General features: G+C 35.2%; 1 protein-coding gene across 1 annotated transcript in view; it reads left to right on the forward strand.

The window, feature by feature from the left end:
- Positions 1-16,410, forward strand: part of LOC138696051 (proline-, glutamic acid- and leucine-rich protein 1-like) — a 35,928-nt gene that overhangs the window by 13,233 nt on the left and 6,285 nt on the right. Inside the window, exons 7-11 of the mRNA XM_069820556.1 lie at positions 5,234-5,367; positions 7,218-7,400; positions 10,673-10,783; positions 12,187-12,331; positions 14,823-15,020. Coding sequence (XP_069676657.1) covers positions 5,234-5,367; positions 7,218-7,400; positions 10,673-10,783; positions 12,187-12,331; positions 14,823-15,020 — 771 coding nt within the window. The remainder of the gene's footprint in view (positions 1-5,233; positions 5,368-7,217; positions 7,401-10,672; positions 10,784-12,186; positions 12,332-14,822; positions 15,021-16,410) is intronic.

The raw sequence follows: 16,410 nt of genomic DNA on the forward strand, positions 1-16,410 counted from the left end.
ACTTTTGAATAGGTTTTTTTTTTCACACTGAAATTTTTTCCTCGCATAAAGGATGTACCCTACTTAGTTTTTTGTTATAAAAATCGAAGAAAAAAAAAAGTGTGTATATTATGTGGGTAAATACAGTATTATACAGGTTTCCTCAAACCAATGAACCCATTTCAAAAGTGTATAGTAGTGGAGACATGAACGTGATTTTATTTATTGTAAAATCATCTCAAGAATTGAATTGAGATGTCAACCAATATTAATATGTATAAGCTGCAGTGTATAGAAGTGAGGTTTTATTTTATTTGTTGTTCTCACTGAAAGAAATTAACAATAATAAAAAAAATGAGCAAAATGTGATTTGGTATGCAGAGACATTCTGTGACAGTAGTTCAACAAAAATGTTGACGTGTGTAGTGGCTACTATTAAGTTCTTGGATAAAACGTTTTTTAAAATAATCAGTGTTCATAATGAAAATCAAAGGCGAAATTTCATTTTAGAAAATATCCATAACCATATTAGGGAATTGCTTCATTGAAGTCCACATAAGTTCATTAGGAGAGCCTCCTTTCATAGACTATTTTTGTGAAAGGGGGGGGACAACTTTTACGATACATTATTACAAGGTCTGTACCTTTTACTAATTCTTAGGGAAGACTGATCAGACAATAAATTAAGAAAACTAAGGAAAATGAAGCAAGGATAGTTTTGCTGTCATACATGTTACTATTATTTCCATTAAACAGCTGTAGTCTCCTTGCTTGGCTGCTGAACTCATTTATCCCTTTTCAAGAAATTAATTCCTTTGCTTCATCACCCTTTTGTTATCAACACTAAATAAACGAAGTCCATTTAAACGATTTTCTGAGATAGTGTTCCTTGTCTACATTTTCAATCTCTTCATTATGCTGAAATATCTCTCCACACAGCAAATTGTCGGAGGAAGTGTTAAACCAATAATTATTAACATATTTTTGAAGAAAATAAATAATTTAGCCTCTTGAGGTAAATCAGCAAATTTCACTTCCTTAGTTTTCGTAAACACCTTTCTTTCCTAATGTAAATAACTGCTTCTGTTTGAAATTATCACGTTTATAAAATCCTTCAAATTTATCAATTAAATTTGGCAGTTCTTCGTGAATCATTTAATAACATGTGGATGTAATAAAAATAATAATAATAATTATTATTATTATTATTATCAGAATAGAAGAAGGTAAGGTTGATTCTATATAAGGATGGAACAGAGTATCACGAATGTATTCTTTTGGAAGCAGTGACAACATTAGCACTGTAGACTTGTTTTGTGGCTTTTCTTACACTAATAGTTCCTTTCCAATTCTGTAATAATACTGCTGTTGAGAAGCTGTTGAAAATAATATGCCCAGCATCTGAATAAGGTTCATATCATAATCATGGTTACCAGATTCTCTCATCAGGAATGCAGGACAAGTGATGATAATGCATACTTTAACATGACTGTACATTTGAATTAATTCATTATGTAATACAACTGATTTTATTCGTTTTATGTATTTCACCTAGTTCTATAGTGTCTAAATTTTGGTTACATTTTTGCTTGTTTATGAAATTTCCTCTTAATTATTGATGAAGTCATATTACGGGCTGAGCTATGCAAAAAAAAATGCATGATATGTTTAAATCCTATCAATAATAAATCAAATTCCAAAGAGAGTAAAGAATAAAGATACTGTATAATACCTAATACATACTGTGGTATTATCATTTTTATGTCAATACAACCGATAGGGTGGCATCAGGCGGTGATAACAATGACATTGAAAATAGATTGGACAGGGTCTTGAAAAAATTAAGAATTTTAAAATAATTTTACCGAAATGAGCAAAGAAATGTAATTTTCCCATCTTTCTTTTATATTCCGGAACAAATATAACTCAATCCAGAACACACCATTAAAATCCAGAACAATCCTGGGAAATCCAGGACGTCTGGCAATCCTGATCATAGTAATAAATTCAGAGACATTCTTTGCAATTTGACTAGCGTTATTTTCTGAATTACACTACGGGTATCATTTTCCAAAGCCTCCAACATATGCATATTGCTTTTGCATACCTCCTTCTTGAAGGTTTTCCATAAATAAAGATAACAAATGTTGTTGTTTTTATCTAATGCTGGACTTTGGCAATGAAGCCATTAGCGTTCTTGCTCTCCAATATTTCTCTGTGATGGATCCAACAGATAGAACTTCTCAGGTTTGTAGATGATCTTCAGTCATTTCTTCTTCTTTGTGGCATAGAAGACAATTAGGATTCGTGTAAATTCCTATTTTATTCAAGTGTTTGGCCAAATAATCATGTTCCGTAAGCAGTCTGAATTTTGCTACTGCAGTTTTACATGGGATTTCTAGAATAATTTCTGGTTTTTTTTTATTAAAATGTTCCATTTTTTATCTTCGGCTTTGTTACATAGTGTTTGGTTTTGCTTGATTTTATATTTGTTTTTAATTAGTCTTTTCATGGATTGAAAAGATAGGCTTTTATTTGTATTCTGAATTAAATTGGAACCTTTTTTGGCAAGAAAATCAGCAGTTTCATTTCCAGCAATTCCGCAATATGCAGTATCCATTGCAATTGAATTATTTTCTGTAATTTTTAAGTTGCGACATTCTTTAATTTGGATTGACATCATTGTATATGAATTTATTGGGTATAATGCTTGTTCAGAATCAGAGAGTATGACAACATTTTGAAATTTATCTATTCTGTATAGTAGGTGTTGGAGTGAAATATGAACAGCTGTTATTTCCGCATCAAAATTTGTTGTATAGAATCCTGCTGGTTGATAAAATGAGAATAACGCACACGTAATTCCTGATCCTGAGTTGTTATCAATAGTAGACCCATCTATGTAGATATGTAACCATTCTTCTGGTGGGTATCTATTGTTCACAGCTTCTAATGCTAGTGCTTTTAGTACAGGTTTGGAAGTTTCAGATTTTGTAACTGGTTCTTCTAAATCTAGCTGAATATTAATTGGTTCGAAGGTTAGAGGGTTTTCTATGGTTAAAATGTTTTCTTTAGATTTAGGGAGATTCAATTCTGTTTTTATTTCCATGACTTTCGACAGGAAACTTGTTTGTGTTTTCATCTTGGTTGGTTGTAACAGTCTTTTTTCCCATTTTGTTGTTAACCTAGCATTTTTTCATGGTGTGTTAGTGCCTGCTTCTCTTGAGTTATACATATTGGAGGGTTCTGGGTTAAGGCTTGCTTTGCCGTGATTGGAGTTGATTTTGCTGCACCAGTTATTAGTCACAGGGCCTGATTATGGCATACTTGTAGTCGATTCAGGTTAAAATTATGTGTTGTAATTATTACCTCCACATTGTAGAGAAGTATTGGCTTGATGAATATTTTGTATGTGGTGTTCAAAGTCTGCCGATTACTACCCCACTTTATTCCAGCTAATCTCTTTAAAATTGAAAGTCTTTTCGTTGATTTGTTTACTACTGCTTCGATATGATTTCTCCAAGATAATTTTGAATCAAAAATTGTCCCTAGATATTTCGTTTCATATGTTTGACTCAGGTTTGTTTTCTTGAACTGTAGATTTAGTTTAGGGATTTTTTTCTTCAAGCTAAATATTTGAAATGTTGTTTTATCAGTATTTATGGCCATCAAATTGTTGTCAGTCCACTTTTCTAATAGGGTCAGAGCCTTTTCCATTGAAGCTTTGGATTTGAATATTTGTGGGGAAGATGTCCACGTGACCATGTCGTCTGCAAAAAAGAGCTGTCTTTATTTCTGCGCTTGATACAGCCTAGGGAAGATCATTGATGTAAATGTTAAACAAGGTTGTACTCAGTACTGCACCTTGTCTTGTGGGAGCCCCATTTTTATTTGTCGGAATTTGGAAGTACTGTCATTGTATTTTATAGCACAGAAGCGCTGAGAAAGGAAGTGAGTGATCCAGTTTAACATGTTGTTTTGAATGCCTAGTTTTGTGAGTTTTTCGAGTAGATTATACCTCCATATTGAATCGTATACTTTTTCAAAAATCAATAAAAACTGATAGCGTATCTTGATTTTTGTTTAAAGATTCTTTGACATCTTGGGATAGCTGAATTGTATTTTCTTTTGTAGATAGGTGTTGTTTGAATCCTGTTTGTGCTGCTGTTAGTATGTTATTACTTTCTAAGAACCAATTTAACCTCGCTGAAATCATACGTTCTGCTGTTTTTGCAATGACACTTGTTAAAGAAATTGGTCTGTAATTATTTATGTCATCAGCTGTCTTGTCTTTTTTTTAGAATAGGGATAATTATTGCTTTTTTTCCATTTTGTAGGTACAGTAGAAGTCCATGATAGGATAAAGAATTTCAGTTGTGCATTTCTTCCCTTTTGTCCGAGATCTTTCAGAAATTCAACATGTATTTTATCTGGTCCAGGAGATTTGTTATCTTTTAACTCATGGATTGCAGAATTTAGTTCCCTTATGATGAATTCTTTGCTGGATATAGAATTTGTTTGTTCTTGACACTTCTTAAATTTTTTGAGACCTTTTTTAATCTGCCTTTGCTTATTTTTAGCTTCAGGAGAAAGTTTATGTTATATTTTTAAAGATGAAAATTAACAATTTTTGTTGCTCTGTATGCAGGAAACTTAACACACCTCTTTCCTGTGCAAACCTAATGCTTAAATAAGTATTTCTTAATGATTATCATTTTCTCAACTTTGATTAAGCCTTTTTCATTAATTATTCTGTGTCACAAGTCATAGAAAGCAGTTGTACCTCAGCCATAGTACAGTTCATTGTTCCCTTTGTTCATAATAAGTCCACTGTTTAGATCACATTCCTGACACTTTCATCATATTATCCATTACACGTGCTGTGAATGTAATCTATCACTGTCTGTTTGTATGCATTAAAAGTAAAATCAATTGATATCAAACTGTTCCTGTGAAATTAAAAAAAAATGATAGTATAATTTTCATCTTATCTTCCAGAAACATTTGATGTAAATGAACTTGAAAAAACACTATTATATTACCTGTACAAACATTTTTCGACACAGCTTCATAACAAGAAACATAAACGTCAATGTCTTTCACTTTCGTGTAAATGATTTGAATGTGTTGTATTAATATGAAAAATTTTCCTTTTTGAAACTTTTGATGTATTGACAAATTTCTGAGATGTTATTCATTGTCACTTCACTTGAGTTTTGGCTTTGAGAGATACATGTTGCCTTTCTTGCTGCAGAACTCTTACAGAAATACGACAGAATCAGAGACATTGCCTCTTCCAGCCATCACTGAAACAACGCCATTAGTGAGAGTGTATCAGTTGGCAACAAGATTTGTTAATGTTTCAAGATGTCTACAAGCAATGCTTGTGTAAGTATGGTCATAAAATTACAATCAGTGTATTCTAGAAAATATTAACACATTGGCAGCATAGGACACATTTTATCTACACCATTGTCGTAGGTAGGCTTTCTTCTTTTCCAGCCCCTAAATATAAAATGGCTCAATACTTTTTGGACAGACTTCGTATATACATACATATGATTCAAGACAGTTTTCAGCTTGATGCGTGTTGTAAATATAAAAACATCCAACATTACAGGACTATATTGGGACTCTTATCATCAAGGATAGTAAGAGTGTCCACACCTGTGGAGTAACAGTCAGCGCGTCTGCCGCGAAACCAGGTGGCCCGGGTTCGATTCCCGGTCGGGGCAAGTTACCTGGTTGAGGTTTTTTCCGGGGTTTTCCCTCAACCCAATATGAGCAAATGCTGGGTAACTTTCGGTGCTGGACCCCGGACTCATTTCACCGGCATTATCACCTTCATCTCATTCAGATGCTAAATAACCAAAGATGTTGATAAAGCGTCGTAAAATAACCTACTGAAAAAAAAAAGGATAGTAAGAAAAGGGGAACATATCTGTTGGCTCTGTTACGAGTCCTGAAGAATAGCTGTTAGTGACAGAACAGACAAGTTTTTCTTTCTGCCTTCTCTGATGATAAAGCCAATATAAAGCTGTGAAATATTTATTGTATGTTTCTGTATGTATTACATAGTGCAGAAATATCATCATCATCAGTGCTTTTCTTGAGAGAAAGAATAGAATATATTGTAGCATAATTATTGTCTAGAGTCGATGGCAATTCGGAAGGCGGTAGTCTGCTAGCATTTGCGTCGAGAGAAACATAGAGAGAGCAAGGCAGCGTACAACATTGCCACATTGTACTTCACATGCTTATGCAATACAAATAGGCAGGAGAGAATTTAAATTATCAAAAGACAATAATGACCTTAGCCGTTGGTTACTATAAACATGACATCAAACATAAACTCTTTCCTTCACTAACAAAATTCTTTGCACTGTTCTCAGTCCCACACCACATGCTTCTGCAGTCGTTTCTTGCACGTTGGTAACGTTGCAGCCAGCATCAAGATGGCTGGCAGCGTTCTGCTCATCAACATTTTTAAAATAATTATACACCTTAAACAATATTTTCCTCGCCTGCCTGTGCAATACTTGTCTTTTTACAGTCTCTTCTTCCATTTATTTATCTTACATACACACAGTAAATGTTAGTTTTACTTATTCAATATATTGAAACACTCACACGTAAACAAACGAACTCGTGAAGGACTTGTTACAAACTGATTCCGATTGGTTCTGCTGTACAAGCTTGTGACATCACATAATAGAAATGCTACGGCGCATATAGCAGCCAACCGCCTTCCGAACTGCCATCTAGTCTAGTGCATGGGAATTTTGCGTTTTTAACCTCCTTTTCGTCCAACTTTAATACTTTCAAGGCCTAAGCAGAGTTAAAAGAAAAATTATGTTAAAACATAATTATTAACACATTTCTCAGCACGCGAAATGCGAAACACAAACGAAACTTGTGCTGAAATCTCGTGGAAAAATTGGGAATGATTAGGCCAATTTACACTTTGAAGAGAACAATATGAGGAGCTCTTTAAAGCAATAAACTCAATATGCAAATTTTGTGGGTTGGCTCTTTGTGCACTGAGCACCTCATTTATTTGTACATGTATTGCTTTGAGACACACTGTGTAGATTGTAAATATGCCTTGAATTGTGATAGTAAGTTGAATTTCTGTATTAAAGTCTGATTTTAATTTTAAGAGAAGCTGTTAATTATTCTTCCCTATAAATATAAAATATTTGTTAATTCAGAGAAACTTATTCATATTCTTGCCACAGATGTGAATTTCCCGTCGAGAAAACAGTGTTACCAGACGTGATATTAGGGCTTGTGTGCCGTGGACTTGGTGTGAATAGCCACACATTGGGCAAGAAGGTATCTACGGACCTGCTGATGGTTGGTGCCATGCTGCCACAGATCCATGTTTCTCTGTTGAACATTGTGGATGCACTCATTACTTGGTTAGTAACTGCACAGACTGTTTCCTACTTTGGCATTTGACTCTGGATGATGCAATACACGTGTAATAAATAAATATATATATATATATATGTACACATACACACACACACACACACACACACACACACACACAGTGAAACCTCTCATTTATAGACATCAAAGGGACATAACAATTTGTCTGCATCTGGAAGGTGTCCTTTATTGGAAAGGAGGCCCCTCAATTTAACAATAAATTTATAATATGCATTATCTATTCCTCACACTTTAAATGAAATTTATTACTGTAGTTTATTTCTAAATACAGTACACTGACTGCAGTAAATTCTTTGCAACTTTGAACTACAGTAGATAAAACCTAAAAAAGGAAAATACAGTACTGTGCCACGCAGTTATGCAGTACTGTAATTTACAGTTTTCAGCTTAACCTTCACGTTCAGGTGCCATGTCTCTCGAAACAAAACAACAGATTGAAGTGCAGAGAATAATCCTAATAACCCTATCATTTGTCGAATACAATTTCACAATCGCACAAACCTTGGACCCATCAGACTGGTTAAATTTTATGATTTTGTTTATCCACCCGCTTCCAGCTAACAAGGGGTAGCCAGCTGAGCTAGTGGTAGCCTACGAGACCTTTATTGTCTTCTTCATGTTAAAGAATTTCTGTACAGTTCTCAAAACTAATTTTTCCATTTTTGTAACACAGTAGGTCTTAAAATCCAAGTTCCTTCCGCAGTCAGGAGGTAAAGCTTTAGGACTGTGAAACAGCTGTCCGTCTCCGTGTCTAAGAGTGTCCGTAAACGAGAGTTAGATTTATCATTATTTGTATATTATTTCAGTTGGGACATAAAAATCTGTCCGTATCTTCGGGGTGTCCATAAGGAGAGGTTTCACTGTGTATATTGTATATATATATATATATTGTGTATATTGTATATCATAATTCAATTTCATTCAACTGTTAGGGGTTGACAGCACTGCCTTCCTCATCACACGAAGGCAATTACTGCCGGAAAGAGAAATGACCATTGTTAGAGTTCCTTGATAATAATTTAATGTAAGAGTTGGGACAATGAGATTACTCTTTTCGATTGGTTGGATCCAACCATGACCTCCATTAGCATACAATGAATAAATCTAGGTACACATAATATTTACTTACTTACAAATGGCTTTTAAGGAATCCGAAGGTTCATTGCCGCCCTCACATAAGCCCGCCATTGGTCCCTATCCTGTGCAAGATTAATCCAGTCTCTATCATCATATCCCACCTCCCTCAAATCCATTTTAATATTATCCCCCCATCTATGTCTTGGCCTCCCCAAAGGTACACATAATATTATATACTCAAAAATAAATTGGGTCAATGAAATAATAAATCCTTCATTATCTGTAATGTATGGACTCTAGAATTCCATAATAATGACAGTTGAAATGTTGCATGGTCTTTGATCCCATCAACAATTAAAATATGTGATGATTTGATAGTGATGAAAATGGAAAAACAAATCTCCTATGAGAAGTGAAGTCATTTGCCTATATATTGTATGCAGATGTTAAACAAATTTGATAAATAATTTTATAATATATTGTATTATTTTGTTGTTGTTTTCTAATGCCAGGAGTTTGACAATAAAATCATTTGACCTCTTGCACTCCAATATTTTTCAAAGATATTGTCATGGTAAGCCACTGAAACACAGATTTTTAAATGGCAAGTTGTAGCTGATTTAAATGAAAACCATATTTTAACGTTTTGGTGGTTACTTCATACTCAACCCCCAGAATGTCTGGAGAACCACACTTGCTGTTGATCGATGGGTCTACTAGACCTAGTTGGGAGAGCTTGTTGATCACCAACTTTCCCTCCTTAAGCCACTGGAGGACGATTTTAGTGCCATAGCAGGTCAGCACTAGGAACAGAAAAGTAGGAAGGGTAGGAAGGAAAGTGAAATGAACCCCTAGGCCTCGAATGCTCTAATACTGTCGGGGTCAAAGAATGTTAAGAGTTCAGTCAGAGGACTGGATAAGAAAGGTTAAAGAGGGAGTTAGGTATTAAATAGAGGAAAATTATACCAAATTCGGTCATTAACTCATCAAGCTGACCAGTGCTAATTGATGAGTAGTCCCTCCCTTTAGTTCAGCTTGTAAAATTATGCTTACTAACAGCTGCACCACGGGAAGGTAGGGATGGTACATTGGGTATTTGTCCAGATTGGTTCTTTAAAGCCTTCAATGGGAAGGATTAATGGCTCTCCCCCCCTGTATTCGACAAATACCCCTTTGCAGTCTGTATTATTTTGTAATATAATCTATTGTCGTATAATACATGAAAACTATTATTACAGCTACTTTATCACTGAGGAATAAGGAAACCTGTTAACTTGTGTTTACTAGAAGCAAAGCCATAGTAAGTTCTTACTGGATTATACACAAGGTAGGTGATGTTTGGATCCTGTGTCTCAACTCTTACATTCAATTATTATCGAGGAACTCTAATCATTGTCTGCTGGCTCTGCTCCCGAGAAGTAGTCCCTGAAACTATGCATACATCATTGCCAGATACCACACATATGTAATGTTGAACAATCAGATATGTACAAATGTTCATGTATATTTTATAAAGACAAAAACTTTCACTTTTTATTTGGAGGAACGAGTTATTTTTCATGTGAATTCTTCATGAAACCTGTTTTTTTATGTTGAAAATGTGATTATGAAATAATTTCGTGAATTTATATCAATTTCGCGTATATATTTCACTTAATTTTTGACTTTTATTAAGGGATTTGCATTTTCCACGCATAAAATTGAATTTTTAACACATTTCGCGTATATCGTTAATACCAAAAAATCACACCCTCACATGGCAAAATTGTTTATAATAATAGTACAGCGGGATTGGTTTGAGCTGGAACTATGGCTTTTTTTTCGCAGATGCTTAGAAATTCATTCCCTAAGTACCTTATAAGCTATGGAGTTTTAGAATGCAGCATTGTATCCATTAAGCCTTTGAAGGTCATATGTAGGAGGTTTGCAATCGAGTACAGATTATTTCATTACTAGTTGTAGAGTCTTGATAGTTTCCTCTTAGTCATAACAACACAGGAGTGGATGAGTATATTGTATGTTTTTAAATCTTGGGACCATATAATGTGGTATAGATTTCATTAAAATACCGCACTTCTAGATAGCACTCTTTGTTTGTTAGCAAAAATGTGAAACAGATTTAACCAGACTTTTGTATTTGACTCTACCACGTGTTTTTCAGCTGTGGACGCAACTTGCTGCCATTTGCTTCAGTTATATGTAAATTGGTTCTTCAAACTCTTAAATGGACATCAACTGAGAAATGGATGTATGGGATTGAAAAGCCATATGGGTAAGTGTGCATTAGTTAAACTCAAGCCACATGCCACCTCTTGCTGTACAGTAGTAAACATATTCATGAATAGACACTTCAAGTGAAATGTAGTAAGACAATTCTTTGGAATCACCACATTAGCTGTGGAAGTTCAACAAAAATGCCGAAAATAATGGCTAACTAGGTAAAGCAGTGATCGCCAAAAGCTGTGTCACGACACATGCCCCTGCCTCCACTAAAGCGTAACCATGGCATCATACCCCACCCTCCGTTTAAAGCCATCACTTCGCTATAAGTAAAGACATTTATCAGCAGCGGATATACACATGTAATGTTACAAGTGTGTAGGATAAAACAATATGTTTCGATGTCTTTTCGAAAACAGATAATAAATAAAAACTTAATTTTAAGGAGGATGAGAGAAAAAGTATTTATTTTTTGCAGATGGCAAAAATATGAGATACTTAATTTGTTGTAAAATTTTAAATGAAGTATAAAAGAACAATGTACGTTGTCATTATTCTTCTTGTAATAAAGATTACCACGCCCTTACCTGTAACTTGAATATTTCATTAATAAACTAACAATAAAATGTATCGGCTTCTGTGTCTTAATCGGGATAAAATACTGCGACGTTTTTTTCGACGTATGTAGTGTAATTTGAATATTTCATTAATAAACAAACAATAAAAAGTATTGGCTTCTATGACTTAATCGGGGTAAAATACTTCGACGTTTGTAGTGTAATTTGAATATTTCATTAATAAATAAACAATAAAAAGTATCGGCTTCTATGTCTTTATCGGGGTAAAATACTTCGACGTTTTTTTAAGTATGTAGTGTAATTTACAACTTCGTGACCAGCCTGGTACGTTTTTCTAATTTCAAATATCTGCTGATGTAAAGTACACGTTCTTTTTATGGTAAATAAGAAAATAAATTCATTTTATTTTATTAATAATACAAAAATAATGAATAGGAGGATAAAAAATTAACATGGAAAAAGGTGTGTATAGTTAATAAGTAGAAGAATATTACATTGCTTTTGTTTTTTGGTCACAGTCCGTCTCTGCACTGTTATTCACTGTATTACCTGAGGAGATACCCACTCCACCCCTCTTCCTGCTATTGTGGTGTGCAGGTTGCATTTCAATTACGTCATAATTTCGTGGTGTTTGGCAACCACTGAGGTAAAGTGTAGCTACAGCAGGCTGGAAAGTTTTCAAGGAAACAGGGATGCCTCAGATTAGATGCAAATGATTTTAAACATCAGAGTATGAGATTTAAGTAATGCCTTCACAGACACTGGTAAAAACAGATTAGTTTAAGAGCCTGTACCTCCAGTGACTCGTCACATTATGTCAGATACTTTTGTTTATGTTAAGTAATGTAATGGATGAGATGTTTGATTTTGTTGATAGGCAGCTACGCGTGGCAGCGTACAACACATTGACTTTGTGGCTCCAGACTTCGAACTGCAGCAGCTGTGTAGAACTCCTCTCAGAGCAGCTGGTATCAATTATAGTGCAAGACATCCGCTTTGAGAAGGAGTTAGTCACCCTCAGCGTAAGTAAAATTCCATTATGGCTAAACTCAGCAGTCATGAGAGAAAATGAAGTGATTCGTATATATAGATGAAAGTTCTATTACTGCTGAATATTTGTATTAATTTACTATATGTGCAAATTGTGCCTCTGGCACATCCTCGCACTTTTAAAGGCCTCGCTCTTTGTGTTTTTAATACTCATAATTGATGTAGACTATAAATACTGACTACGGTAGTTAGTGTTTAATACATCTGTATTTATTCAAAAGGTCTGGGATTCGACCCCAACGAGCAACTGTCCTCACATGGGATTTTCATTGTTTTCCAAGTCTATCTAGGCAAATGCTGACATTTTGCATATTACAAAGGGTTGTGGAGTAATGCCTGACTGTAAAGAAGTGGGCCCAGGTTCAAATCCTGGTTGGGACAAGTTACTTGGTTGGGGTATTTTTCTACGTTTTCCCCTCACAACCACTTGAAGCAGAATTGCTGGGTAACTTTCAGCATTCGATCTTGGACTCATTCCGTCTTCATTAATTTCAGCTTCATGTATCATGTCCAATAGTATCAGGTCAACTGGGAGATCCAGCAGACATGGTGCTGTAGTTCGCCTGCAGGTGTCATCTGTCTGAGGGAGCTGCATGTAATCTCAGGGAGTTAAAGGGGCTTCCACAGTGAACTAAGACCAAGGATCTAGTAGCTCTGTGTAGAGCTTCCTCAGACAGATGGCCCATGGTGGATCACAGTATCTATGGTGCTGCGATCTTCAGGTCAATATAGGATGCAACAAGATATACGTGATTTGCAAACAGATGCCATCAATCTGAAGAGACTGCAGGCAACAGGGAGATTCTGTCAGACCTGGATGCCGTACATGAATTGATAAGATGGCACCAAGCAGTGAATCACACTTACAGGGATGCAGTCCTAAGAACTTCAATAATCATGCCACAATAAGCTTCAGGCTTCCTCAGAAAAGAAAGGAAAAAAAAATGGAAGGAGCCAATCTTGTAATCCTTCATTATCACATAACTCCATATCTCATCCACCCATCTTCCATAACAAGCCTATCATCTGTGTGCAAAATATCGCAACTGGTTGAGTGTATTTCCCTCTTCTGAGAGACAAGAATGGCTGTAGCAGAAGACAGGCAGATTTGACCTCCGAAATATCATGAACATTTTATGTTGTATATTTACTTCTTTTTCCCAGAAATAGAAACAAGTTCAGTCCAAATCTCTCGTGAATTTGTTTAATGGAACAAGGTCTTAGTCTTTTATTCAAATTTTCATTCATTCGTTTATCAAATGACTGGAGTTGACAGTCATGTCATTTTCCTCTCTTACTCACGAAATCTTGAATAGCTAGATTTGCATAATATATATGTTGCTGTAGGTACATTAACAGAAAACCACAATTTCAAGTCACACAGAGTTTGTGTGCACTTGATGTGGATTTCTGGCATCTTGTCAGCCCACTCAAGTTATGTGGATATAAAGGGAAAAATTGAGATGTGTCGGTGAAGTTCCTGGGTAGCTCAATTGGTAGAGCATTGATGCATTCAGCCAAAGATCCTGGGATCGATACCCAACCCCGGAACAATTTTTCTCTTCAAATTATTCAAGTCTGCTTCACAGGGAGCTTTACCTGAAAGCTAGATTTGCATCACGAAATCTTGTTTTACTTGTGCCTCACAATATTATTAAGCATGGATCAGTGAAACAGGTATTCTTGATTAATTTTTTTCTAGGATCTACCCGCAGTGGACTACTGCTGGATGGGTATATTCTTCTTATTCTGTAGAGATGTTGAGGAAGACAGTCATGTCCTGACATCAGTCTGAATGTAGCCACAACATACTGTTTATATTCTATGAATTGGTTTGAAGGTTCGTCATTCTATTCCCATTGCTTTCCTTTAGCTGCTTCCTCGTATTGTTTAATGTTTTATGTGCCGTATTTTGTTGGCTTCATCTTGCTTCTAAGATTTATTTATGGTTTTATTGGAATTTAAATTTCTATTCCTTTCTTGGTGAGGGAGTCCGTCATTTCGTTCCCAAATATTTCAGTTTGTGTTATGGATTGGAAATCTATCCATTTCTTCTGATATTTTAGATATTTTAAGATTAATCTGCATTGTCTGACGGTTCTGGATAGCTCGTGTTTATGTCTATTAGAGAGAATTGCTTAACTTGGAAGGTAGAATGTCATGCATTGTCATATCATCAAAATCTTCTTCCTATAAAATAATAATAATAATAATCATCATCATCATCACGGTTCTCTATTTTACTTGGGTATAATACAGTACGCCAGCCACCGACATGGCTCAGTTGGTGCCCTTCCCCATCTTCCCTGAAAGTTTGTAACACTAGCCCAGAAACACTCTGTATAACTCAATTTCGTAAAAAAAAAAATGGACATGTAGAGTTTCTCAATATCGTGATTCATTTACGTTTTAGTTATTTCATTCCTGGGTGTCTTGATATGTATATGACATACACACTTTCAGGTTAAAAATAGTAAATCCAACACAGGAAAGAAGCAGCACAAGAATAAGCAAGCCTTACCAGATGAGCAAGGGATAGATAAATCCAAAAGGCATATACCAGATCAAAAAGCCAACAGCAAGACATGCAAAGCAGCTCTGAAAGCTTTACAGTGGATTCTTCATGCCGCAGCTTCCTTCATTAAGCCTGACATTCATAGAGTAAGTACATCTCGGTCTTCACTATCCTCATTAAGAGACATTAGCAATTAAAGAATAGCTCAGATATTTATTTTAGGATGTTGAAAACGGTAGAATAAAGACCATGTCTTGTTTACATCACAAAGAACTAATAGGTAACTCATAGAAAACAAAAATGTATTAATTGCTCTAAACATACAAGTCACTGTCACTTACTTATTGAATATATATCTGACCTAGGAAGCAAGAATAAATATGAATAATAATAAAGAAAATAAACATACAATTTTCAACACAGATTTCAATAATTACAACAAACTCAACGTAGCAATAGCCAAACTAAAGAATAGGAAATCTTCAAACCTAGACAATATACACTCAGAATTTAAAAAACATCTAGAAGAAAAAAGGCGAGGTTAAAACTACTAACATTTTACAATCACGTTAAAATTAATATAATTTTACAACCAAATATGGAAGAACACAGTACTCGCTGGTTGGAAAAATGCGGTTAAGGAGTACTGTTCCAGTTTTGGAAAGGGACAAATCCTCTCAAGGTAGCCAAGTTAGAGACCAATATCACTTACTAGTGTAATATTCGTAGCAAAAATAATGGAATAAACTACTTCAAACCAACTTACTTGATACTTAGAATCCCAAAACTTATCTCCTCATGCCAAATTAGATTTAGGGAGTTTCATTATACAAATGAACAAATCACTCTCAGTTAAGAAATTAAAATCATGATGCCAGCAAATTACAGCAGGCCAAGATATGATGCCAGTAAATTACAGCAGTGCACAGCAGACGTGGTAAGACATATGGGGGCTTGGCGTAAGGCATGCCATGAGAGGGCTATATTTGATAAGGCAGGCTAGACATGGTAAGACATGAAAGGGCAGGCACAATATAGGAAGGCAGAACTGAGCATAATTAAGTAGGAAATTATAATGCAAAACAGGTGAATGTGGAGTGTGGGCGAAGTTTTCTCGAACTTTCAGCACTCTTTCCTTACTGAGACATGGTCTACTTGGAAATTCTAGTAAACTGCATACGAAAATTTCTCTGAACTTTTGTTACGGATGTAGTTTCTTCAATCCAAAAGACACAGTAAATTTCCTTTGTGCGAGAGAAATTTGTTATTTTCTTTGCAATTATCCAGCAGCTCTCTGGTGATGTTAACTGTTACTTCAGGTGAATTTGGTATAATATTGTTTTTTTACAGGCATCTGTCACTTTTATCAACAGAAGTTTCAAACTATTCATTATTACCATTTAATACGAGAAAAATTCGTACCGGCACCGGGAATCGAACCCAGGACCTCTCAGCTCTGCGCGCTGAGCGCTCTTTCCAACTGAGCTATGCTGGGACACGATCCATGGTGCTGGCAAAACCTCTCTCGTAATGTTT

This window comes from Periplaneta americana, chromosome 3, assembly GCF_040183065.1.
Source record: "Periplaneta americana isolate PAMFEO1 chromosome 3, P.americana_PAMFEO1_priV1, whole genome shotgun sequence".
Taxonomy (NCBI): domain Eukaryota; kingdom Metazoa; phylum Arthropoda; class Insecta; order Blattodea; family Blattidae; genus Periplaneta; species Periplaneta americana.